The 25614-nt window shown below is 45.0% G+C and overlaps 1 protein-coding gene across 1 annotated transcript; it reads left to right on the forward strand.

Annotated features, from left to right (window-relative positions):
• LOC105835711 (protein groucho) lies at positions 1-25085 on the forward strand. The gene is made up of 12 exons (XM_012679208.3): positions 1-1529; positions 9721-9818; positions 10519-10582; positions 13195-13239; positions 14245-14382; positions 16690-16972; positions 18681-18706; positions 21371-21526; positions 21987-22579; positions 22930-23205; positions 23327-23930; positions 24749-25085. The coding sequence occupies exons 1-12, from the start codon at positions 1461-1463 to the stop codon at positions 24857-24859; spliced, it is 2463 nt and encodes an 820-aa protein (XP_012534662.1). The 5' UTR covers positions 1-1460; the 3' UTR covers positions 24860-25085.
• The last annotated feature ends 529 nt before the right edge of the window (positions 25086-25614 follow it).

Consider the following 25614-nt stretch of genomic DNA (forward strand, 5'->3'; position numbering starts at 1 on the left):
AGTATTTCTTTTTTTTTTTTTTTCTTTCTCGTCTGTGTACTCTTGCCTCTCTCACTGTGGACATAACAATGTCTCTTAACTTTCCCCCCGTCACGCCGATTTATCTAATTGCGAGAGTATCTCTTAACACGTCCATTTACACACTTGTCCCGCTCGTTTCTTTCAACCTTACGGTACGCATTTTTAACGCAGGTATGACGTCTTTTCAATTAGCTTGTCAGATACTGATTTCTCTTGAAATTATTTCGCTTTTTCTACAAGACTTTTTGAAAATTCTTCAACTCTTTTTTTTTCTCCCCTAGTTTCCCTTGAAAAATGACATTATCGATGTCTTCTCCCTCTCCCCCTGCGTCTAAATTCTCGTTGCCTGACCTATCGAACACTTTGGGGAGTTCTCAGCTTAACGAGACTACCCCCTGTTCTGCAACCCCCTACTAATACAATATTGCTGAAATGTATTTGTCTAGAACGTTGTCTTCACAACGCTGCGGCAATCGTACTTTTTCTTTCTTTAATACGAAAAGTCGCACTTTCTGAACGCAATTATTCTCGGGACAGGCACGCTTCTCTCGTTTTCTATTGTCTCTGTAAAATAATTTTGATGGACAGATTTCTCCTCGAGTCTCCATTATACGAGGCCCTCGTGTCGATAAATTATCATTTGGAGGTTCTTACATCTTCATCGATTAAATCCCCGGGCAGGTTTTCTCTCCGGTTCCCCCGCTTCCGAGGTCGGCGATCGATCGCCGATCGCACTTAGAAATCCCGACGAGAAGGACCCCGTCGTACGCGGTCGCGTCGACCGTTTGCCTCATCACCGCGGGACGTCACGGTCCCGGAACCCGGAACCCGGAACCCGGAACTCGCGCCACCGCGCCAGTCGCGTCGTGGACCTGTCGAAAAACGGGAATACATCTCCCTTCCTCGGACTCGGAGAGGAAGCACGTGGTGGGCGTCCCCGGGCGACACCTAGCGTCCGGAAGGTGGCGGGCCGAACGTTTCTCCCGTGGCCCGCCGTGGCCCGCGCTTCTCGGCTCTCGGCTCAGTTCAGTTAACACACGCACGTCGTCCGGTGTGCGTCGTCGTTGTCCTCCTCGTTGTCTTATCGTGCGTTACCGTCGCGTAGGGAGCCTCGATCTCGCTCTCACGGCCTCCTCCATCTCCACCGTACTCATGCGCGACTATTCCGCGCCACGTGTTCTAGCGATATTGTGTGACCAGCGAGTTTCGACCGCATGAATGCAAGGGCGAATTGACCCTTCTCTCCCTTCCCTTCACTCCTCTCCTCTCCTGTCTCCCCCGTTCGCTCTCGGCTCTCTGTTTACATACGCTTCGCGGTGCTGTGATGTGCGACGGTGAGAGGTGCGGCGCTCTTCACGAGACACGGTAGTGAGGTGTGCGACGAAACGAAAAAAAAAAAGGTGAAAAAAAAGGAAAGTACTACGGATATATACAGCAACATGTATCCCGGTGCCAGTATGAACGCGGCGGCGGCAGCGGCGGCCGTGGCGGCTGCGGCTCGACACCCGGTAAGTACACGAAATACCCATGTCTCTCGTGTTCCATGCTCTCCCTCGGCGAGGGCACTAGGTCACTTGCTTCGAAAGGATACGGATACGGATCGTCCCTTAATTGGTCATTGTTTATACATAAACGAATGGGATGTCTGTCTTTCTCTCTTGTCTTCACTTTTGTCGCGGCTTCTTCGAGCCACGAAGAATGCGAAGATGCGAGGGCAGTTTTCTAAGTCACGAAAAACGAGGATATCATTTAGCTCGTTTTCTTCCTGTACGAAATAATTTCAGTTTTGCGATTAGTAAACAATAATTTAATTACGAGAACGCGTTGAAAACTGAGCGACGGCTGGAAAACAATGACCAGCGCAATGGGACGTGTCGACACGAACTCGATCGAAGGATGCTTTATGCCGATAAGATAAAAGTCTGGCGTTTCGTGTTATAATTTACGTTATCTGCGTGTTGGCGAACCGAACACGAGGGAGCAAAAGTCCGTCCGCGTCATAAAGGTTGCACGTGGCACGCAGCGAGATGAACATGAGATTTCGAGCGGATGCGTAAATTGACTCGTCGCCGAGTGTGGTGGTCGAACGAAAGCCCAAACTTTCCTCGAATTTCCGAATGGACAGCTTTTTTTCCCCCCCCCCGGTCTACAATTATTTCCGGCTCTCAAACTGTACGTTCCGTCACGGTTGCGGTATGCATCTGAAATCCACTCGGATGTCCCAAACGTGTTCTAATGCACCGCGGAGCGTGAAGCTTCTTCTTTGAAACATTTTCGGGCCGGGATAACGCCGATTTTTTATAGGGTGTAACACGAAGGTCGCCGTCGATCATTGTGGCTCTTACCTTCGTCTCTCCGCTTCTCTCTTGCGCTTTCATTATACTTGTTGCGACCCGTACTTTGCCCCCATCCTTCTCGCTGGAAGCTCGATTATAGAGACGGATCAATCTATTTGTATCTATCTGCGATGATCAATCGCCAGGAGAATTACGTTCTCTTTTTTTTTTTCTTCCTCGCCGCGTCCGACGGAATCCGTGGGTTATTTCGAAGTTAATCGATCGATATCTATCCGCTACGCGCGCGGTTATTACCAGATACACATCGCGTACCTACGAGTCGCATTATTTCTTTCGCGCGCGCGCGCGCGCGCGGCTGTCAACGTCACTCCCGCGAGCTAACGAGATAATTAAAAAGTAGCGGCGACGGTGGCGGCGGCGGCGGCGGTGAGCTGACGTTTTCTCAAGCCGGCGCGGAGCTTAGACCGATAAATTCTTTCCGGCAATTATTTATTTTTCTCTACCGCTTATTCCGTCGCTCTCTTCCCCTCTAATTAACGCCTGATAGTCTCGCGTCTCTCCTCATCGCCCTCCCCCGTCGTCACGCATCCACGCACAGGTTCCCGCGCTAAATGTCTGGACGCACCCGTGTATAAATACGCGTCGGATGAAATTGACCTATACGTTATCTAGAGAGAGAGGAGGAGGATGTAGAAGGAGGTGATGGAGGAGAAGGTGGAGGAGAAGTGCGAGAGCGAAGCGTGGACCGCGCGCGGACAGAGCCGTGCGACGACGGAAAAATATTTGGCTGCCGAGCAAATTTTCATTCGACTGTAAACACCCGGCGAGCCGAAGCGGAAAAGCTCGTACGCGAACGACGAAAATAAATCTATATATCGTGGCGCGACGTCGGGGCGGGAGGAAAAGGGGAGGATGGCGGGAGGGTGCGGGAGCAGCCCGCGCCCCGGTATCCGCAATTGCGTCATATCTATAGCAGCCATCGCACACACGGCGGCTCCGATGATTACCCGTGCCCGCCCGGAAAAGCGAGGCGACGGAAAAAAATATATAAAGTCGAGAAAAAAAAAATGGGGAAAATAGACACGCGGGGAAAAATAAGCGCGGGAATGGCCCGCAAACGTCGCCGCCGATCGCGGCCGATCGACGTCGACACACGTGAATCGTCCCGGGAAAGAAGAGAGACGCGTTTCCGAGACTAATGCGAAAATAAATATGCGCGCCAGATATACCGGGACTTTTTTTTTCGCGGATTTTCCATCGGCGCCGTTTTCCTCAACGTGTATGTTAACTTAGCATGCGTCTCGCGCACGCTTAGGTATCACCAGGTGACTGCTCCTCCGGAGGAAGGATACATGAATTTGTCGATGTAAAATTTCAGCTACACAGAAAATTTTATAGTAAAAATTACTGTGTACGATAGTAGCCACCGACCATAAGAAAAAAACATTTCTGAGAATTATACCATAATTATACCAGTGTAAATACTATGGCAATTTGATGAAAATCGTAGTAAAAGGTTTCGTAATTCCTTCTTTGGTCCGTGCTAACTATTTACCACAGTAATTTTTACCATAAAATTTTCTCTGTGTGGATACACATCTGAAAATAATTATGCCGGACTATCAAAATAATTGATTTTGTGTATAGGACACTCAAGCGTGATAAACAATGCTGCGAAAAATGTGAACGTGCTAACTGCAGTTATATTAAGCTCAAAACTGTGAAAGAAGGGTAAAAAAACGAGCAGAAAAAATAAAACTGCAAATTAATTTATTGATACAAATAATGTGATCAATTACGATTTTTTTGCTCGACCAAATCAGTTAGATACAACTAGATAAATAATAATAATTTAATTATTATTCTAATAAATAAATCTAAGTTAAATTAGGGAAACTAAACTTGGGTTGGTTTAACTAAGTTATTATTATTTATCTGTTACATATAACTGATTTAGTACAAACAAAATTTGTCGTAATTAATCATATTATTTGTATCAATAAATTTATTTTTAGTCTTATATCTTTTATGTCTACTTGTCTTTTGACCTTTTTTCACACTGCTTTTATTAGCATATTCTTTTATTTAAATAGACATATTGTTTAAGACTATATATATCCTTTTATTATTATTATGTTATATAGTTTAACAAAAGTTATTTGGCTGTTTGCCTAATTTTCTCTTTAAATAACAACCAGTAAAAACCCGAATCGGTGAAAATACATGACTTTTAGTGATTTACTTACAATCATTTACTGATTATTGATCAGAAAAATAAGTACACTGAACTTTCAGTGATGATACACTAATTTTGAAGTAAAAATCATTAAAAGACAGTGAATATCCATTGGTTGCGATTTAGAGAGCTTAGATATTACTTTAGGAAACTCGTTCTTTCCATGTAGAATTACTCAAGTGATCTGTTAATCAAAAGTATCTTCATTTTTTACGTTCTAAACGTAAAGGACGAAATATACGTCTACTTACTTTAGTGTCACTTTTTAAATACTTTTGCAAGTATGAGGTGAAACGATCTCATTAGCGTTCCACTAGCAACGACGTGGACAGCAACGACGATTTCTCGTTGTAATTATTTGTCGGCGCGACGAGAAGAGACGGGGACAAAATTGAAATCGAGACGCGAGATAGAGGAAGAGAGGAGAGACACCGCCAAACGAGATATGCACCACGAAATTTGCGGGCCGCGGGCTCGCCCGCCCGCGCGCGCGCGCGCGCTTCCGCAGAACCGCAATATGCATTGGTAATTACCTCGCGATGAATTACACCGTGGAATGAGCGAAGCGTGTTACGTGCAATTGGCGCGAGCATTATAAATCTCGTCACGTGCAAACAGTTGGCTATTTCGTCTTTTCTCTTCTCTCTCTCTCTCTCTTTCTCTTTCTCTTACTTTCATTGACACTCATACGCGTTGAAAATCTCAGATATTGTGGCAAACAAGGAATGCGAAATGCATCATATTTTTAATAATACACCGCACAATTTTAATCTATTATCACTCGCAGTGATTCACAACGCAGAGTCGATTAAACGTCGACAGAGACGGAACACGTTCAATTTTCGAAGAATATATTACGCATAATCCACATGAGAGAGAAAGAGAAAGAGATAACTGATGTGATTGTGAGTCATGTATTATATTCATATGACAGTAACGCGAATTTACTGATTATTGGAAAAAGGATCCGTCCGACGCTTTCAAATAATTCCCGTCGCGTGATGTAAATCGCAAAGTGACGAGAATAACGTAAAGGTGATGAGTCGGTACTACTTCAGCACTCTGTCAGCGGCCAATCGGACGACTTGGCGCTCTTGGCCGTCGTCATTGTCATTGTCATCGAACCGCCGACGCTTTCGATCTCCAGAGACGATTGGTATCATGACTCGTCACCGTTGCTGTCGTCGTCGCCGTTGCCCTCGTCGTCGTCGTCCTCATCGTCGTGACGCTTTGGTGCTTGACCGAGTTGACACAGGCGGTGGTTATTGGCACTCTGCAGGGCCGCCAGGGCTGTTTACGTACAAGCTGTACAAATATTATTTCCGGGCAAACCGGCCCGTCGATCATTACGAAACCCCAGGCGGAAAGTTTCAACGGTTACTCCTTGTCCCGCTCTCCTACCTTCCTCTTTGTACACACACACACACACACACACACACACACACAGAGATACATACATATACATACTTGTAGCATGTATAGGACACTCTCGTGGTAACGTTAAGTCCTTTAAACCGATAATCTTTCGTCCCTTGAAACGATTGTCCCATAGAAATTAGATCTATTGCCCAGATCAAATCGAGGACTTTTCGAGTTTTGTATTTAAAGATATATGAAGCTTATACTAATCTTTGCTACACTAAGCCGGTCATTATGTGTCCGCCACCATACGAAACGATGGAGCACATTCTTCCCAAGAGAAAAACCTTAATTCAAAGCCTCGATAGAGAGAGATTTTTACAATCTGCAAATAGCAAGGTAGGCATTGAATCACTGGATTATACTTTACATCAGATATGAATGTCGTTTATTAGTAAAAGTTTTATTGCACTGTAATAGAAGTACAGATAAATATACAGCAGCAATTTTCTCAACTGCTGGCGAACCGCAGCTTCCAAGATGACGCTAGTCTTATCGTGTTGAAGACTGTATTTTGTATTAAAAAAAAAAAAAAAAAAATGCTTCACACAACATAAAAAATCACTAAATCTGAAGATATAATCAAACGTTGAGTCCGAAAGCTGTCTATGCAAAGAGGAGACAATTTCAAAATCACTTCTGTTTACATCTTCATCTATACTTAATCTTTTTGTCATGTGCTTTATTTATATAGTCCTTCACGTTCACATATCTGTGATTTTCGTTAAGTCTGACTCACGTGTGTCTAGATGTTTAAAATTATATCTTTTATCATACAATCTATGATTAATTGTTGTAGTAATCGAGGGATTTCGTTGTAGTAGTCGAGGGCGAAGATTTATATCGTCGAGGCAATGCGACGCGTTAATGTCGAGACTTTGCGACACCGTATTTAACTATTTAATTAATCGTCGCTAATCAATCTGGAAAAACGCCTCCATGGCCAGGCTCGTAACTCGACTCGGGTTATTTGATTGTCGACATCTTCCACTTTAAGATCCGGGAGTCGTCAGATAAGAAATATTAAACGCCCTCTTTCGCGGCTGTTTAAACTCCCCGCTCTCCCTGAAATTTTTTTTCGAAATGTTTCAACATTAATGTAAAATATTGATATACTGAGCGATTCTTAAGCGTAATTAGGCGACCGACGACGGTGCAGTAAATAAGAGCTTTTTGGCACACGCGTTATAAGTGACGCAATTACGGGCTGACTTAATTACGCTCTCGTTAAATCAACCGTAATAAAGTTCTAAATCACCGCGTTATCTCGTAAACATATATTCAGACTGAAATGCCGTCATTTTTAAAGAGCGCGTGTTAACGTGGATCGCAATCGGTCGTAAAAGAAATCTCGACGAAAAGGAATCGCGCAAGAAACGATGCGAGCGCGGAATCACGAAAATTCCATCTCCAAGGATTCCGTGACTTTTTGCCTTTCGAGCGGCACAGGGACGGCGAGATCGTTTTTCTCGCGCGAGCTAAACGTACCGCGTTTCGCTTCCGTCAAGTGAAAAAAACAAGGGGCGGGGAGGGGGTGGAAAGGAAAAAAAGTATCGTGATCGCACGCGCATGTGTGTATGTGTACGCGCACGTGACGCGCGACTTGACACGTGTAACTTCGGGCGGGCCGGAGCGAGCGCGCACGCGCGTTTATGCCCCGTGTACACTGTTCACAATAATGAGGAGTTTGCACAGACCGGGATCCCGACGTTCTTCAAACAGCGCGAGGCAAGGACAAACACGGCCCTATATGGACGGATGGACAAACACGACGTATGCGTTCGTGTTCGCTCGTTCGTTCACTCGCTCGCTCTCTCGCTCGCTCGTTCGTTCGTTCGTTCGTTCGTTCGTTCGTTCGTTCGTTCGTTCGTTCGTTCGTTCGTTCGTTCGTTCGTTCATGTCCACGTCGTCGGATCGACGCTAAACCAACGCGAACGCGACGCCGGGTACCTACCTCGCTACGAGAGAGTAGGTCCTCCTCGCTCTTCCTACCACTACCATCATCGCCGCCGCCGCTACGGAAACTATCGACCATCACCCTCGCTCGACAAGCACCATAAGCGATATGCTGGCTAACATTTGCCGGGCTAAGCACACAAATACGATACAGTGCTGTTTGCCCGGCCGCCAGTGGTACTCGATAGCGTTTGCGATACCGCCGGAGTCGTCGGCACCGGCATGGCATCCATGCACATGGGCACTGGCCGCGGTAACGATTTAATTCGTCTCGTGATCATGGGCAAGATTTATGATGAATGAGTGAGCGAGGACGATACGCGAGAATCCGTCGAAATTTCCATTAGAGGAAAAGAGAGATAGACAGATAAATAGAGACAGAGAAAGAGAGAGAGAGGCAGGGAGGGGAGAGGGGGAGGAGCGCATGGCGTGCAGCGTGCAGCATGTGCCATCCTGGCGCATCCTGGCGTGACGGCCAGGTCAGCTGGTCGGTGGTTTGCGAACTATCTCAATTTGCCTAAGCCGCAACCACGGCGACCGCGAAAACCGCAACTTCCCTCGTCGTGGCCACCTTTGGACACCCGCCCCGTCCCTCCTCTTCTACCCGCAATTCCTCTCTTCCTCTCACCGCGACCTCCATCCGACTATCCGTTTCCTCTCTGCCTGCCCGCCTGCTCGTCTACCTACCTACCTACCTAACTCTCCTTTCTTCTCACGCTTGCCCGCGCTATTGTCGCGCTCCTCCAACCCCAGTTTCGAGAATTTAGCGGGGTTTTGGTCGTACAACCTTCGACCGCAACGGCGAGACACGCGCGTGTTTCATTCTTCCTCGAGCGAGGTCGGGCGACTTGACCTATCTCCCCGCCGCGCCAACGCCTTGAAACATTGCGCTTATTGTTTCGAGTCAAGTATTCATTCATTGAGGTTCAACGTATGTCATTAGCTTACAGATATAGAGGAACAAATGTTAACTCCACGTGGCGCTGTCAACAAATATCAATGTCGCCGCCGTGTCGTGTAATTTACGCATCCGCCGAAGGACGCGATGTTTCGCTTAGGTTGTCGTTAACGACACACACACACACACACACACACACACACACACACACACACACACACACACACACACACACACACACACACACACACACACACACACACACACACACACACACACACACACACACACATATATATATATTTATGCACACGTGCACACACGTGCACACGGTCGACATGACCCAGGCGGCTCATAGATTCGGTTGTAGCGTGTAATCCTCGCGGACACCGCAAACATGTAATTAACACTTGCTCTCTCTCTCTCTCTCGGCGCGTCCGCGCGCGCACGAGAGAGAGAGAGAGAGATTGGGAGAGACAGAACTGCCGTTGCCGGCACGGCCCTCTCGGGCCAAGAGACATTAACCGATTATTGCCGGCCGTACCCTGGCTCGGCCCCGCGTGTAATCGCGCGTGCACGTGCACGCATTTTACGTGGTGTGCGCGTAGTCCACATCTAGCCTCGGTCTATCATCAACTCTCGCCTTCCCTCCTCTTGTACGCTTCAATCTATCGCGTACCTCGTATCACTTTCGCTTGCACGGCGCCTCTGCCCTTTTGCGGTCGAACAGCTGATATACGCAGTTAATTATTCGGGACGAGAGGAGGGTGAAGATCGATCGATCGGTCGATAGATCTGCCGACGTTTCTGGGACACGGATCGGTCGATACGTATATCGTCCCCTGGACCGACTGACGCGAGGTTTCTCACGTTTTTTTTTCTTTTGTCCGCAGGGCCCACCGCAACCCAACCAACCGTTCAAGTTCACGGTCGCCGAGTCCTGCGACAGGATCAAGGAGGAGTTCAACTTCCTGCAGGCGCAGTACCACTCGTAAGTATTTCGGCGGTATCACATGCCTTTTTGTCGATATAACGACGAATAGACCGCAGGATAGATCCATCTCCGCGGCGTTCGATTCTCTTTTCCCTCTATTTCTTTGTCTTCTTTTTTTTTTATTCGTTCCTCGTACTTTAGTCTGACGCGGAAACGCGCGCGTAAGGACTTGCGGCGAGTTGTATCGCGGCGCTGGTTGCGGAGAGAAAAAGGTCTGGGAACGGGCGCAGCTGCGCGTCGCGTCGCACCGCGCCGTGCCGCTCGGAATGCACGCTATATCCCGCAAACGTAGTTGCACGACAGATACGTAATGGCAGCTCGCGAATATACGAACTGGATCTTCTCGAGTTTCACGAACGCCGGGGAAGACGGGCCTTGCATTTTTCAGCAGCGCGCGTGTACGCGCGGATCGAAACTTTTCTCATTGTCCGACGGACGGTGCAATGTGTTCTTCCTTTTCCTCTCTTTTTCCTTTTTTTCCGTCTTTCTTTCGCTCGCCACATACGGAGCATATTCTATTCTCACGAAGAAAGAGAAAGAGAGAAAATTTCCGCGGTTCTCTCCTCTCTCTCTCTCTCTCTCTCTCTCTCTCTCTCTCTCTCTCTCTCTCTCTTTCCTTTTTCGATTCGAACCAACCTACACAGACTCGACTGTTTTCGCATGCGTTTCACGTTCTGTTCTTTCTCTCTTTCCGCAGGCTGAAGCTGGAGTGCGAGAAACTGGCTAACGACAAGATCGAGATTCAGCGACACTACGTGATGGTAAGTGCAATCATTGCTGCGTCGTAAAGTTAGACGTGCCAGTTAGACGCCGTAACGTTTCCCTCGACTGCCTTTTGCCTCCGTGTTTCTCCTTCCTCTCCCTCTTTCTCTCTCTCTCTCTCTCTCTCTCTCTCTTTCTCCCTCGTCTCCCGTATCCAGAATAATCATGCTCGCTCGACCGCTAAACCACCTCGGCTTCTTAGCATTAATTGCATCCTCCAAGTCGGAGCCGGGGTCGGGGCTTTACATTGGCTCGTTACGCCGCGCGTAACGTAGTCAGATATACTACAGATACATGTATATGTATATGTATGTATGCGCTCGTGCATAGCTAATGACTCTAAGAGCCAGTGGCTCTCATCGAATTAGTCTACAACGCTCTCACACAAGCGCAGCTGTCTCGCACGTTTAATGACGGAGTAATACGGCTGTTAGGTCACAGCGGCGACGACGGCGGTCTACGTCTCGTTAATATTCGAGCGCCTCTCTTCGTATCTCCGCGCCCCCTCCCCCCTTTCCTTTCTCTGTCACATTCGCGATTGGTCCACTCCTGCGCTCTCCCACGGCGCAACAACTAAAAAAAGAAGAGAAACGGACGAGACGCCAGCAGCGACTAAGCGTTATTTATGAACTTTCAAGAAACTGCGAGAGAGAGAGAGAGAGAGAGATACCTTCGATCCCGAGAAAGGTTCTCCTGAAATTTCTTCTCTCGACTGTTCAGTTCGATAGAAGGAGCGATCGGAGAGATAACGCTAAACTAGATTGAAAATAAACTCGAGATTCTCTAACCGCTTTTGCGACGAATTATTGGCAACAATTTCGAGATTTCGCGCGCCAACATCCGCGCATGTTATACTGTCTGCTGCAGTCCTTTATTTACTTAGGTATCTTCTTCATCGCGGGAGCGCGACGCGATAATTAAATCGAATACGCGGCGTCGTCGCGCGAATTTTACACCCGTAGCCGTCGATTTATCGTTACCGTTTTAATTCGCCGACCTAATCGGCGTGGAGGCGGCACGCGGGCCACTAGTTTAAACGCAATTAATCTCCGCTCTAGTCCATTTGATACGAATGCTCCCTTTCTCACCCACCTCGACGCGCGACGCTGTCGGCCTCGTTAACGCGCGTTAAGGATATTGCACCGCTCGCCGTAACAAACGAACGAACGCTATTGCCTCCGGGGAAAGAGTATGCCATTGGACGATGCTGTTGCCGTTGCAGCACCGACCGATCTCAACATTAGCCTCCGTTTGCGCCCTCCATTCCCCGATACTCGTTTCCTATCTCCTGCTTTCTCTCTCTCTCTCTCTCTCTCTCTCTCTCTCTCTCTCTCTCTCTCTCTCTCTCTTCACCTCTGCCGCTCTGTGTCTATCTCCCGGATGAAATAACTTACTTACAAGCGCAATTAATTCGCCCGAGTAATTACCGGGCTAATGGCCCGTAAAATTAAGAACCCAGTCGGTGCGCGTTTACACGCGTTCGCCTCTTCGTCTCGTATTTCTCACGCGCATTCTTCCTCCCTACCCCTCTCTCTCTCTCTCTCTCTCTCTCTCTCTCTCTCTCTCTCTCTCTCTTTCTCTCTTTCTGCAACTGCAATTGCAACTGCAACAGCTCACCTTTCAAATACATACTCGACCGGCAGACTCGAGTATGTTATCACGATTAGTGATAATTAATAACACGTTAGTGTAGTTGAAACAACTCCGTTCGAACCGGTCGCTGAACGGGAAATCTCTGGTTTACCATACAATCACCATCCTCGAAAAATATTCTCAATTTCCGAGAAATGGAAATGGATGTTAATTATGTCGATTTCTTGGTTAATTACATCATGGAAAATTTGTCAGTTGCATTGATTTCTTAGATAATTATTAAAGTATTAGACATTTGCCAATTGCCACATTATTCCAGTCCAAAGCGCGGAAGTTTGCTTATTTTTAGGAATTGTTTTTAACTACAGCACATTTTTCTACACTTTCAGACACCTACTTGTACATATAGAATAAATATCTATTTATTTTTATATGACTGCAAACGTTTGTTAGCTTTGATGCTACGTAAATTTGAAAACACATTTGCAAATCAGCTGACATATTGATTTCTCAGAAACTACCGAAGCTATCGATTTCAACTTTTGCATATAGGTAAAATATCACGTTTGTTTATCGCATGAACCAGGATTATATTGCAATATTTATAAATTAACCTTTTTTTTTCATCCACGTTAAACTCAATCGATTTTATTAAAAAATTCATACTTGTCTTTTAACCGCGGTATTTTAACAATTTTTTCCATTTATAGTTTATACGATAAACAGATATGTATTTTATGTATAAGTAAAAGTTGAAATCGATAACTTCTAAGAAATTGTGTTAGCCATTTTAAAAACGTGTTTGTTTTCAAGCTTACGTAACAGAGAAATCAATAAACATTTAATTATCACAAAATTTGTAGATATTTACTAAATATGTGTAAGTTATAGATGTAAAAGTATAAAAAATATTTTTTTTAATTCTGAAAAATGGGTTCTTCTTTTCACGCTTCGGACTAGATTATTTTTTAATGATTTAGTTAACTGACATGTATCATAGAAAATTTTTCTATTGCAGTACTACGAAATGTCGTACGGCCTAAATGTGGAAATGCATAAGCAGGTGAGTTTGAACCTTCTTTTTATTTTAATTTTGAACTTCTTGAGAAAATCTTTTCGCTTTATTTTTTATCTTATTTTCTGATATCTGACATCAATTTTACAATCTTCTTGCACATGTAGAATAAAATAGATTTCTCTACCTATATTTGTCTCTCTCTCTCTATATATATATATCTATTTATTTATGTCCAATGGTCGGCAAACACTGCCGGCCGTTGGGCCAGGTTCAAAGAACGGCAAAAGCATCTCGAGATTCTCACGGGGAACTGGGGAAAATCGCCTCACCGTCGCGTCACCGGTGGGAGGGCTCGGTTCCGTAAATATCGTCTCATTATTTCGTGCGTCTTACGCACGCTTCGCGAGTACTTTATTCTCGGAATACGTGCGAGCGTATTATACGCACGTCGCTAAAACGTCGCCGTACGCGCGGACGCGACGAAAATAGAGGAACGCCCCGTTGACAGCGGAGATCGCTCCCCCGGTCAGAAATATGTAGCCAGCCTTGCTCGTTACTCGCGCGTTTAAGACGACGAAGCGTTAGGCCGGTCACCGCCTAACTCACGCTTTCATTACTCACTCGACGCGCCTCTCCTTCCTCCGCGTTGAGACGTGGGACTCGGGGAACATCCGACGAGACCGCAGCTGGGATCTAAACCTATTACTATTACCCCCGCGTGCGCGATGCGTTCCACATTCTACATCTCGTTTCCGAGAATTCTTAATCCGCCTGTCGAGCCATCGGCTTAAACACACGTATTCGCACCGCGTCGAGAATAACGGATTTCGAGAGAATACGTAGCGTGTTGTTTACGGAGTTTTCTCTTTGCACGAGCCTTTTCATTAATCGTACTCTTTGTGACGTGATCTCATGACAAATGCTAAATCTTAAAATTGTCATCTCTACTAAAGTTAAACTATTAAATATATTTCACATCAAATTATATTTGTAGTCGAATTTCTTGGATTTGTAAATTAATTTTCGTTTTGTCGTATGTTTGTATTACAGACGGAAATATGTAAGAGATTGAACAATATCATCACGCAAATTATACCGTTTCTTTCTCAAGAGCATCAACAACAAGTCGCTGGAACCCTCGATCGGGCGAAGCAAGTTACGATGACCGAACTAAATACCATAATGGGAGTAAGTATATAAATATAATACCATTTTTTTTATTGTTAATTGAAATACACACACACACACACACAAAGTAAACAAGCTATTTAATGTTTTTCAAATTTTACGGCAAAAATTCGGCAAGGAATTATAATTCCTTTATTTCGGTTATTATTTCGGCATCGTTTTATTTTTCACGTTCCGGATTTTCTGTATTTCATAACGGGGATAATAACCGCAATTGCGTGCGCGGTCGAAATGTGAGATTGACATTCGGCAGGCGCGTCGCGTATAATTAAGTTTCAAGTTGATTCTCGCGCGCATGATTCGAATAATTTCTCAGTCCCGCCAGCCTCGAGACAAGCACATGTCGAAAGGAGCAGCTGATACTTAAGAAGGTACGATAGAAAAATAGATTTAATATATTTAAAAATTATATACAATATTTAATAAAGCTAATATATTGAAATTTTAAACCGATTGATCATGTGGTTTCTAAGAAAATAAAGATAATGACGTCTTACGGCAAATGCATCGAACAATTAATATGTCACTTTTTAAAATCCCTAATTGTTATGTTACTTTTTAAAATCCTTCAATACACGTAAAAATTGTATGAATAGCTAAAGGAAACCTTATGTTCTTGCAAAATTCAACTCTATTCGTCATGTAGTTTTTAAGTAAAAAGTTGATGAAAATATAAAAGTTTATGAATTAAAGATAACTTTTGATAATCTAAAGAAATATAATGGAGAATTTAACGTTATTTATAGAATAATTTTAAAAATTGTTATAAAGATATAAATTAAAAACTAAGGTGTTGTAAGATAAAGGAATTAAAATATACGGTGATATATGGTAAGTATCGAAATGTTTAACTGTTTAGTTTAATATCGTCTAGCTACAGTCAGATCCGATATTTTTAATATCAAAATTGAAAATATGTATAAACAGTAAGATCTTTTTATCAAATACATTTCATTTTACTTTAATTTTACTTTGATGTCATGAAATCTAAATACATGCTGAAATTTCACAAACAATTGTTACGTTCTCAACAATACAAGTACTTTTTACCGAGATCTGTATTGATCATTATACGTTTTTAAGGCATCGCGCGATTGAATCAATGTACGTTCTTCTTTAAGCCTTAAACAATTATGTCGAATTATTGGCACAAATATTTGTTTCACACGATTGAAATAATTTCTATTACATTTGTTGTGTGTCTTCTCACTTCGCAAAGTGTTCCCATCAATAAATTAATGTCAAATCACATAGTGAAAACATTCTCTCACTCGCAGAGTGCTACCGAGACGTCTTTTATTGCGACGAGAGCGGGGGAAAAAAAAAAATCGCGCGGACACAAGGCCGTTGCAGCACAAAACCGCAATCTCGCCAATCTGTCATTACGCGACGCGCGTCGCTGTATACGTACGCGGAATATAATTAGCGTGCTAGTATGTTACGGACTGTCGAGAGGGGTTCGTGGCGAAGGGATTCGCACGACGGGGAAAGTACGGGGAAGCGGATGGTGGCACACAAAACGCCGCGCGCGCGGAGGGAAAGGGTGCGGCGCAGACCGAAGGGACGATGAAGGCAAATAGACAGAAGCGCTAACCCTCATGAATATGTATTATTCGGTAAACAGAGGTTGAATCAATATTTCGTTTAATAACACGGCGCGAGGAACGTATAGTCCTTCACCTCCTCCCTCCCGCCGCCCTACGCTTTCTCCCTCCCTCCTCATGACTCTCTTCCTCTCTTTCTCCTGCTCACCTCGTGCGAAACGCGATGACGCGGTCGCGAGGTTCTCCAAGCCTTCTATCTCTCTCTCTTTCTCTCTCTCTCTCTCTCTCCCTTCGTTCCCATACCACACGCGTTGCGCGTATTATTCACGGCGCGTTAAACCTCGTTTGGGACTATTACGTTTCGTTTCACGCGCCGGAAACGAACGCCACGATTTTCGACGTGCCCCCGCGTCCGTCGCGATGAGGGTCGCGCGATTTTTCAATCGCGCGATCGGAGATAAAACGCGCGCGCGAGTTTTATCCTATACAAGCGTTTCACGGAGGGCGATATATTTTTTTTATTTGCATTCACGATACTGGCCAGGAATTTTATTCCGAACAAAATCACGTTAAATTTAATAATGTTCCTCTACTGTAGTATTAATATATGCGAGTTTTTTTCGAGCTCAATTTCGTAGCCCATTGTCGCCTGTAATAATCGTACGTGGTTCTTGGGAATCCTCACACGTACGACAAAACCACACACACACCCACGCACGTAAAATCGATTTATACGAACGATATTTTGCATGCGCGGTTACAGCAGCAGAGGCCAGACATACCGCGGTTCCTTCAGCAAATGCACGCTCAGCAAATACCACCGGGAGCGGCGATGGGTCATCCAGGTCTACCTGGACTTCCCGGATTGGGGCCAGCTGCCGGTCTTCCGGTACCAACTTCCGCGTCCGCGGCTTTGCTGACCGGTCTCGGACTGAATCCTGGACCGCCCGCGGCCCCTGGTACGACCGCCGCCACGCATTCCCTGTCGATGCTCGTCAAGCCTGACATCCACCGTGGTCAACCGGATGATCTCAAGAGCAACGGCGGTAAGTAGTCGACTGTATTCCCGATATCTCTGACATGTAACCCCTGACATGTATCAAGTGACCCGTAACCGCCTTTCTCATCTTTGTTACACAGATTCATGAATAAACTCTGTATTTTTATCTTCTGTAATGTTTCATTATGACGAAATTCAATCCAGTTGTTGCGCGATTATTCATTAAAACGTATCAGTTTTACACTATTTAATTCCTTGCGACTCGAAAGATAGTTATCGATCTCTTCTTTTTGCCTTTCGCAACCGACTTTATTATCCACTGTGATGAACGGAAAAGGACAAATTTTTGAGTAAAATTCCGACCACAGATTAGGTTTAATTTAACGATTAAAATTAATAATTTAAAAAATGCTGTGATACATATTTTCAGTCTTACATAATCAAAATGAAACAAATTGACTGATATAAACATGAATAAGTATAATATCGATGTGTGTGTATATATAATTTCTTTATATTATACCAAGATTATAACAATATTATTACTATGCAGAGTTAAGGCCATTGCACATACATTTCCTTAATCGTAACCGTAAGATTTCGATCAATCATATTGCTCAAATTAGTCGTAATCGACCGTATTAACCAATCGTATTGCTCAATTTCTTAAGGAAATGTACGTGCAATGGCTTTAAAGTTTCTTCTGCAAACTAAAAATTATACGTGATTGTAATTAATTGTAAAGTTTCAAATTTACATACCTTATTTCGTTTATTTAATCTCTTTTGTGACACACACACACACACGCACACATACACACACACACACACACCATGAGTATACTACAAATTCAATTGATTTGATAACATTAACATTCAATAATGTTCAATCGTGTATACACTGTATGTGTGTAATCCCTTATAATATCGGAAAGTCATGTATATACCAGTATTATGAAAATTCGGTTGTGTTGGCATTTGGACCTTCAATATCGATACAATTAAAAATTTTTTAGCGGCGCTAAAATTTTACAGGGTACAAGTGCTAGAGTGAAATTATTTTGTTCCTGATTTATCATTTATCATATAACCACGTGAGAGAGTGAAGTGTCTACCGAGTCACAAAGTCAACAAAGATCAGCGAAGGGTGGGAGGAAGGATGGAGGTGTATAGCGACACACACACACACACACACACGCACACACATTTTATATATTTATTTATTATATATATATATGCATGTACATACTGGCGAGACTTTTGACGGCCCCTCTTTTTCACCGGGAAATGTTCAAAGCGCTTTATTACGGGTATCCGCTTTCGGCGGAGCGAGCGTGTTTGCGTCACCCTGTTAGCGGACGCGCTAGCGGCGGTTTTCAGCGAAAAGCGCGCATAAATATGCATGAAGATCATTTATATGGGTGCCATCCGGGATCCCCTCTGCCCTCGCCCTTTCCCCACTCCTACGGCTACTGACCGTCGTTTTACGACGCAGCACGTTATTAACATTTTATCGATACTCGACATTCGATCGTTCTCAATATACTCGCGCGATTCCTTCGTATCTTATCGCATACGGGCATATATACATTTATGTAACACACCGGATCATTCAGCTTTAAAATTGAAGTATTTACGTATGTGACGGAGTTCGATTAGCAATCTGTGTGTATTCACACGGAAATCCATGTTTAGACGCACTATTTTGATTTGCAGCGTGCATTACTGTATGCGTATCTGTTTGCTTGCTTTCAGGTCTGAGCTCGACGGAGGACAGACACGTAAGTAACATCTTTTCCCATTTTATCACGATACATTATTTAACTTGCAATGTTGAAACGTGGTGACTCTCAAAGGATTGCGAATGCAATCGTTTCTTATTTGATCAACGGGCGAACGTTCACGTATCACGATATTTCGGTGGTTAGTCAAAGTAGAAAACCGTTGAATTAATATTATAACGATACAGTATAGTCAAGTGTTTCTCCCGTGAAGTTAATTAAAGTTATTTATCAAATGCAAATTTATCGCGTGTTGTTTCATTGCGGGAAACATTTTATTTTGAGATGAGGGAGAGACTTGGTAGAGAGTCTTTTAAAAGTTAACGAAACGTTTACGGGGACTATTTGCCGCATTTTGCAAAAGCGATGTGTATTTTGTTATGCGGTATATACATATAGATACATACATATATATATATATATATATATATATATATATATATATATATTTGTATGTGTGTGTGTGTATGTGTGTGTATACCGCATAGTGAAAACGTGCACGGCTTGTACAACGTACACTCGACCGAGTGGCACTTATCGTGGCCTCGTGTATTACATGCACATTACGCGCGTGTAACTTGACTCGCGCGCGCGTCAAGAGTGCAACGAGCGCCGCTTCAACCATACTTCGCGTACGAGTGCGTGCTGCATATTGCAATTTATACTTTCGACTGACTCGCGTATGCGGGCGCGAGGAGGGGGCGAATAAAGTGGCGAGTACGGGAGACAAAGAGGACGGCAGTGTCACTTCACCACCGAGCTATTTGCATAATTTCAAGTAACCCCGGTTTCTCTTTTCTCAATCGCGAGACTTCTGAATCAGTAGGTTGTTCCGCATGCACTTGTTACCGTTTTTTCTCCCTTGCGCGCGTGTGACAGGATTGCACGTGGCGACAGAGATTCGCCAATGTATACCAAGATGAATTGTCGTTTAATTTAAGGGATTAGATTCGAAAAACGAATATGCACTACGCGTCCTTTATCTCGAAGGGATCCGTGTCCTCGGCGAGCCGGCGAGCCCCGACGCGCCGCGGTCGGGGTAAAAAAAGAAGAATAACGTCGGGCAAGAGAGAGGGAGGGATGTATCTTGTATTATGGGTTTGCCGAGCCTGTAATCATCGCGGGACCGCGAAACGCCCATCGACGCCCTCTCATTCCGCCCCTCGCCATTCTATTTTCTTCTCCGTCCCTCCCCGTGGTGGTGTCGGGGCACCACTTTTCCCGGGGCCCAACTGCCCTCTCTCGCGCCCCTCTTTTTCTCCTCTCCTCTCCTCTCTACATCAGCGCTTCGTCACGTCACGTCGATGCGCGCCTATTCTATAATCATTATCGGTTTTCACAGCTGGACCGCGGGGATACTGCGCCGCACCTCTTCTTTTCTTTTCATTTTCCAACCGCGTTCCTTCACCCTCCTCGTCTCGACTGCGCTATACGCATCTCTCGCTCGTATCCCGAATTCCATTGCTCTCCATTACGAATTGATCCATTTCGATGAAATTCGTATGCGCGTAATCTTTTTTTTTTTTCTCCCACGCGGAAGAACTTACGAGAATTTATTATTGAAACACGCGCTAATATTACATCCTGCGCGAATTCTCCGACACGTTTGTGCCTACGCTGGGTTTTCGTGGGGCGCACTATTATACGTCCGCTTTCGCAATTATTCTCGTGACTCATAAATTAGCAAACATTGTCGCGTACGCAATCATCGAGTAGGCTCGTTCTGAGCACCTTTTTTTTTTAAAAACGTTCGTTTGCGAGTGCTATTTTACATCGTGCAATTTATCCACTCCACGTATTTGTATTTATCTTTGAATATGTATACCGCTGCTGTGTGCGTTTGAGAGGATTTTTTCCGGAGTGCATGATAAATAATGCTTAATAGATAGAAAATGAATAAATAAATAAATAAATTCTGTGAAACACACCATCGACCAGAGATGCGCGATTTTATATCGTATACGTGCGTACCGATGCTTCGCGCCGCTCGTTAAATTGATATTTCATTGAAAAGCGTCACGGCAATGAAAAATCGTCGCCAGCAGCGTACCCGTGGAAGTTACGTTTTAATACGCTTGCAATGAGTCGGATATCGGGGGGAGGAAGGGGGGGGGGAGAGATAGTAGGGTAAAGTCGAAATCGATTATCGCGGGGCGCTCGCGTGACGATTGATAATAACCCGCGTCGACGCCGGTAATTACGGTTTTGTCACGTTCGTCGGCGCCGCAGGGAATATGTGGCTAATCCGTTGTTCCAGCCTGTACTTGCCGCGCGGTGTCTGTTGTTAAACGAGATTAACGATATCCGCGGGAGATTAACGGGCGGGAGGAAGGGGGGAGGGAAGGAGGCGAAGAGGGGCCCGTATACCCGTTCGAACGACGTATCTTCATCCCATATCGCGTGTTCGGTTTATTCGCCGTATCGCGAACACGAAACGTCTATCTTTGAGGAGAGGAGGTTTCCCTAGATCGAGCCTAACATCAGGTCGTACGTTGCAATATCGACAATCTACCGGCGCGATTACAATTCTCCCTTGATGTTCCTCGCGACGCGATCGACGAGTAACATACGTAAATGGTATATACGCAGCGTTTATCGTTTACCGTCGCCCTTCGCGTAATAAAGTGGCGTCGCCACTCGCTATATCGCCAGTGTGTTTTACAGCGGAGCTCGATATCCCCGGCCGACAAGTACAATCGAGCGCGCACGCCGCAAGAGACAACTCACCATTCTCATCACACGCATAATCACCACGACCACTCGTTGCACTCGGCGAAGAAGATGAAGAAGGACCATGACACGTGTAAAGATGCGGGACATGTGAGTGCTCGATAAAAGATTTTCTCATTACGATTTTAGTTCATACAACAAATTGCACTATTCATTAAAGTGCAAGGAACACATCCTTTTCAACCCTCGTTGTAAAGTAAAACGATGACGAGCCTTAACTGCATATTTCGTAATGAACCTCCGAGATGTAATATTATATTAATCTATATGAAACCGCTATTTGAGCATGTTCTTGATTGCTCTCACTAGAACAGTAAACACTACAGTTTTCCTCGTTACCTTTTAAATTGCATGACGTCTCGCTTTCACTTTCGATGCCTTGCCAGAAGAGAGAGTTTAGAATCAAAAGCGACCTTTACGATTTACAGTATTTAGTATTACAATAGCAACACACGGCCGAAATAAAAAGATGTTGCTATTTGCTACTTGAGTAATATATGTCGAGTCTAATAACGCGCGTGCAGTGTAAATCGGTGCTTTCTCCGCGCAGAGTGACGGCGAGAAGAGTGATCAGGATCTAGTTGTGGACGACGGGAGTGACGGTCCGCCTAGTCCAGTGATGAATGGCGTGACGTCGCCTCGCGAAAACGGCCTAGACAAGGTTTCGTCGGTGCCTTCGATGGGAGCGGCCGGCGTGCAGACCATAGGGAAGAAGGATCTGGTTGCGCCGCACTCGCCCAGAAGCGGCACGAGTAGTAACGCGAGCACGCCCTCGACCAAGAAGATGGAGGAGCGCGAGAAACCGACAACGCCAATCTCGAAGCCGTTCACACCGACGTCGGGGCCCACGTCGGCGGTGATCGGCGGCAGTATAAAGTCCTCGATCTCGGGTAAGCTTTTGCAGGGACCGCCGGTGCCACCACCGCCCGCGACTGCTTATCCGAGTTCATTGCATTATCCGTCGCCCGGTCTGCCGCCACCGCCGCACAATCTCGCGCCGGTGACGCACGGCCAACATCCGCATGTCGACGTGATGGCATATAACGGTTACGCGACACCCCGCCCGCCCGCCGCTCTGCAACAACTCTATGACCCGCACGCGACTCTGAGGACTTCCTCGGTCGGGACACAGGGTGGAAAACCGTGAGTACTCAAAGCCATTACGGAGTTTCGTCGACCGGACTTTCTGACGCACGCGTGACATTCGCGTCGCTCAGCGAGAATCTCGGTCGTTAATTCCTCTTTATCTCTTCTCTGATAGGTCACTATTTATGCATATTCATCGAACAGTGTAGAAAAAAAAGAAAAAAAGAAAGACAAAATTCATTAAGAATCAGACAAGAGTTTTTTGCAAAAGTAAATCGCGAGTAAAATTAATCGGGCAAATCATGTTGTTAATGTTATTTGTTGAAATATGAGCTATATACAAATGGTAATTGGTATCGGATTTCGGGAGAGACTTATCGTGATCGTTATCGGACGGGGTTTCGCAGTGCGTACAGCTACCATGTGTTGAACGACGGGCAGATGCAGCCAGTGCCGTTCCCGCAGGACGCTCTTATGGGCCCAGGAATACCGCGCGTCGCGCGTCAGATTAGTACCCTCGATCATGGCGAAGTAGTCTGCGCAGTGACGATCTCGAATCCAACCAAGTATGTTTACACCGGTGGCAAAGGCTGCGTCAAAGTTTGGGACATCGGCCAAGCGGGTATGAACGAGGTAAAGCCTGTCTCGCAATTGGACTGCCTGCAACGCGACAATTACATCAGGTTAGTAAAAGCGATCGTCAAAATAAAAGCGCGAGGGGGTGCGTTAAGAATAAATGCAAAGCGGCCGGCGATACTAAGAGCGATCTTGCGATCTTGCGATCTCCGCGCTTCTCTGACGCAGGTCGGTCAAGTTACTTCCGGACGGTAGGACATTAATAGTCGGCGGCGAAGCCAGTCAGCTGAGTATCTGGGATCTGGCTAGTCCAACGCCGAGAATCAAAGCTGAGCTGACCTCCTCGGCACCGGCGTGCTACGCCTTGGCTATCTCGCCGGATTCGAAGGTCTGCTTCAGCTGTTGCAGCGACGGCAACATCGCCGTATGGGACTTGCAGAATCAAACGTTGGTCAGGCAATTCCAAGGTCACACGGATGGAGCTTCGTGCATTGACATCTCTGCCGACGGTTCGAAGCTTTGGACCGGCGGCCTCGACAATACCGTCCGTTCCTGGGACCTTAGGGAAGGCCGGCAGTTGCAGCAGCACGATTTTAACTCGCAGATATTCTCTCTTGGTTTTTGTCCTACCGGCGAGTGGCTAGCGGTCGGAATGGAGAACTCGAACGTCGAGGTATTACACGCCACGAAATCGGACAAGTATCAGCTACACCTGCACGAGTCTTGCGTATTGTCGCTGAGATTTGCCTCATGCGGCAAATGGTTCGTCTCTACAGGGAAGGATAATCTGCTGAACGCCTGGCGTACGCCGTACGGAGCGTCGATATTTCAGGTTGGTGTGTGCTTACGATTAGTTACAATCCCTTCCCCTCCCTCTATTGTTTCTCGCTGCCGTTGATAAACCCGAAGAGAGAAACCTTCGAAGCCGTTTAAATGTCCATATTTTGACTTTGTTTGGAACCGCTAAACCGCAACAAAGAGAACTGAACGTTTAATTTAACGGTTCGATTTTGACAAATCAGATCTAAAGTGTTTTGAAAAAGTTAAAGGGATGCGAACAAAAAAACGCGCCTTTGACATTTAAGTTCTGAAGCCATCTGCGTTTATTATAAGTCCGGCGTGCAAATTATACAAATTACGTTCGCACCTTTCACGCGGAGAATAAGTACGGTGTTACGCGCGCGCACGAGACAAGGCGGCGAGAGACGAGGTGTCGAGGACGCTCGCGAAACGGCTCATTAAGGAACACTATATAATTACGCGATATAAACGAGCTATCGAGTCGTGATTCGATAAGCGGGAAAAAGCTGATTTATATTGCCTATGAATAATCGCTCGCTATGTACTTGAACGCGCGCAATTTCGTTATTTTAAAAGAGGGAAATTTTAAAAAAATTCAGACACAATATAATAATAATAATAATAATAATAATAGATATGTGGCTCGTAAATCTGTTTACACTTTTTGACGTTTCGTAAAACGAGCGGGCGAGCGAGTCTTCCGACATTCTTGAATTTTTTACGACGACCTGTCTTTTTCCTTTACTTCTTTCTCTCTTTCTTCGCACAAGCAAGCGAGCAAGCGCGGCGTGCTGTTATAACTATTACCGCACGCTCACTCGGCGATATGTTTGTCGATTATATTTACAGGCGAAGGAATCCTCGTCGGTACTTAGCTGCGATATATCGACAGATGACAAGTACATCGTCACCGGTTCCGGCGACAAGAAGGCTACAGTTTACGAGATCGTATACGTATAAGAGATGTATAGCGCTGTGTGAGAGGTTACTAACCATTCCATGGAGACAGAGCGCTCATCGAGAGTTCTTTCGGAACTATTAAGGCTAATCTGCAATATGCTCTTTGCGCACAATCGGTCTTATCAACAATTGTGTTTCTTGTCTTTTTCGGAGACAACTTTTATCTCACCAATTTCGATAAAACATTGTGCGAAGAGACAATAGGCAAAAAGCAAAAAAAAAAAAACAGGAAGCAAATTGTAGATTAGCCGTCTTTACGACGGATGATGTGATACCGTTGCTAATTCTCTTTGTTATTGCTGTTGTTACTCGCTCGTTGGCAAAAAGTGGGATCGTCGACGCAAGGCCGAGCCAAACGGACACGAGATGTATTCAGCATTTCCCAGATTTTATGATCATCAACATTGTTTCCATTGAAATAAAATTTGGAAAATATTCTCGAGATTGCGATTCAACAACGTAAATAAATATAATATATAAGAGCGCCTAAAGAGTAACGCAATATTATTTCACGACATTGTTTTAGATTTGGAAGGTTTTTGACAGAGAAAAATATTTTTCTCTTCTTGATATTATTTCTAATAAAAATTTATAGATTATTTATAGCTGCTCTTTTTTCGACTATATTGCGATCGAATAGATAATTGCCGCCTTTTATGAATATATCGGATTTGTCTTATTTCGAACAGCGCTACGAGATAATATTGACTCGAGTTCATAGAGCTTCGTAAGTTGATGTCCGGAACAGAAAAGTT

Source organism: Monomorium pharaonis, chromosome 11 (assembly GCF_013373865.1).
Source record: "Monomorium pharaonis isolate MP-MQ-018 chromosome 11, ASM1337386v2, whole genome shotgun sequence".
In the NCBI taxonomy this organism is placed as follows: domain Eukaryota; kingdom Metazoa; phylum Arthropoda; class Insecta; order Hymenoptera; family Formicidae; genus Monomorium; species Monomorium pharaonis.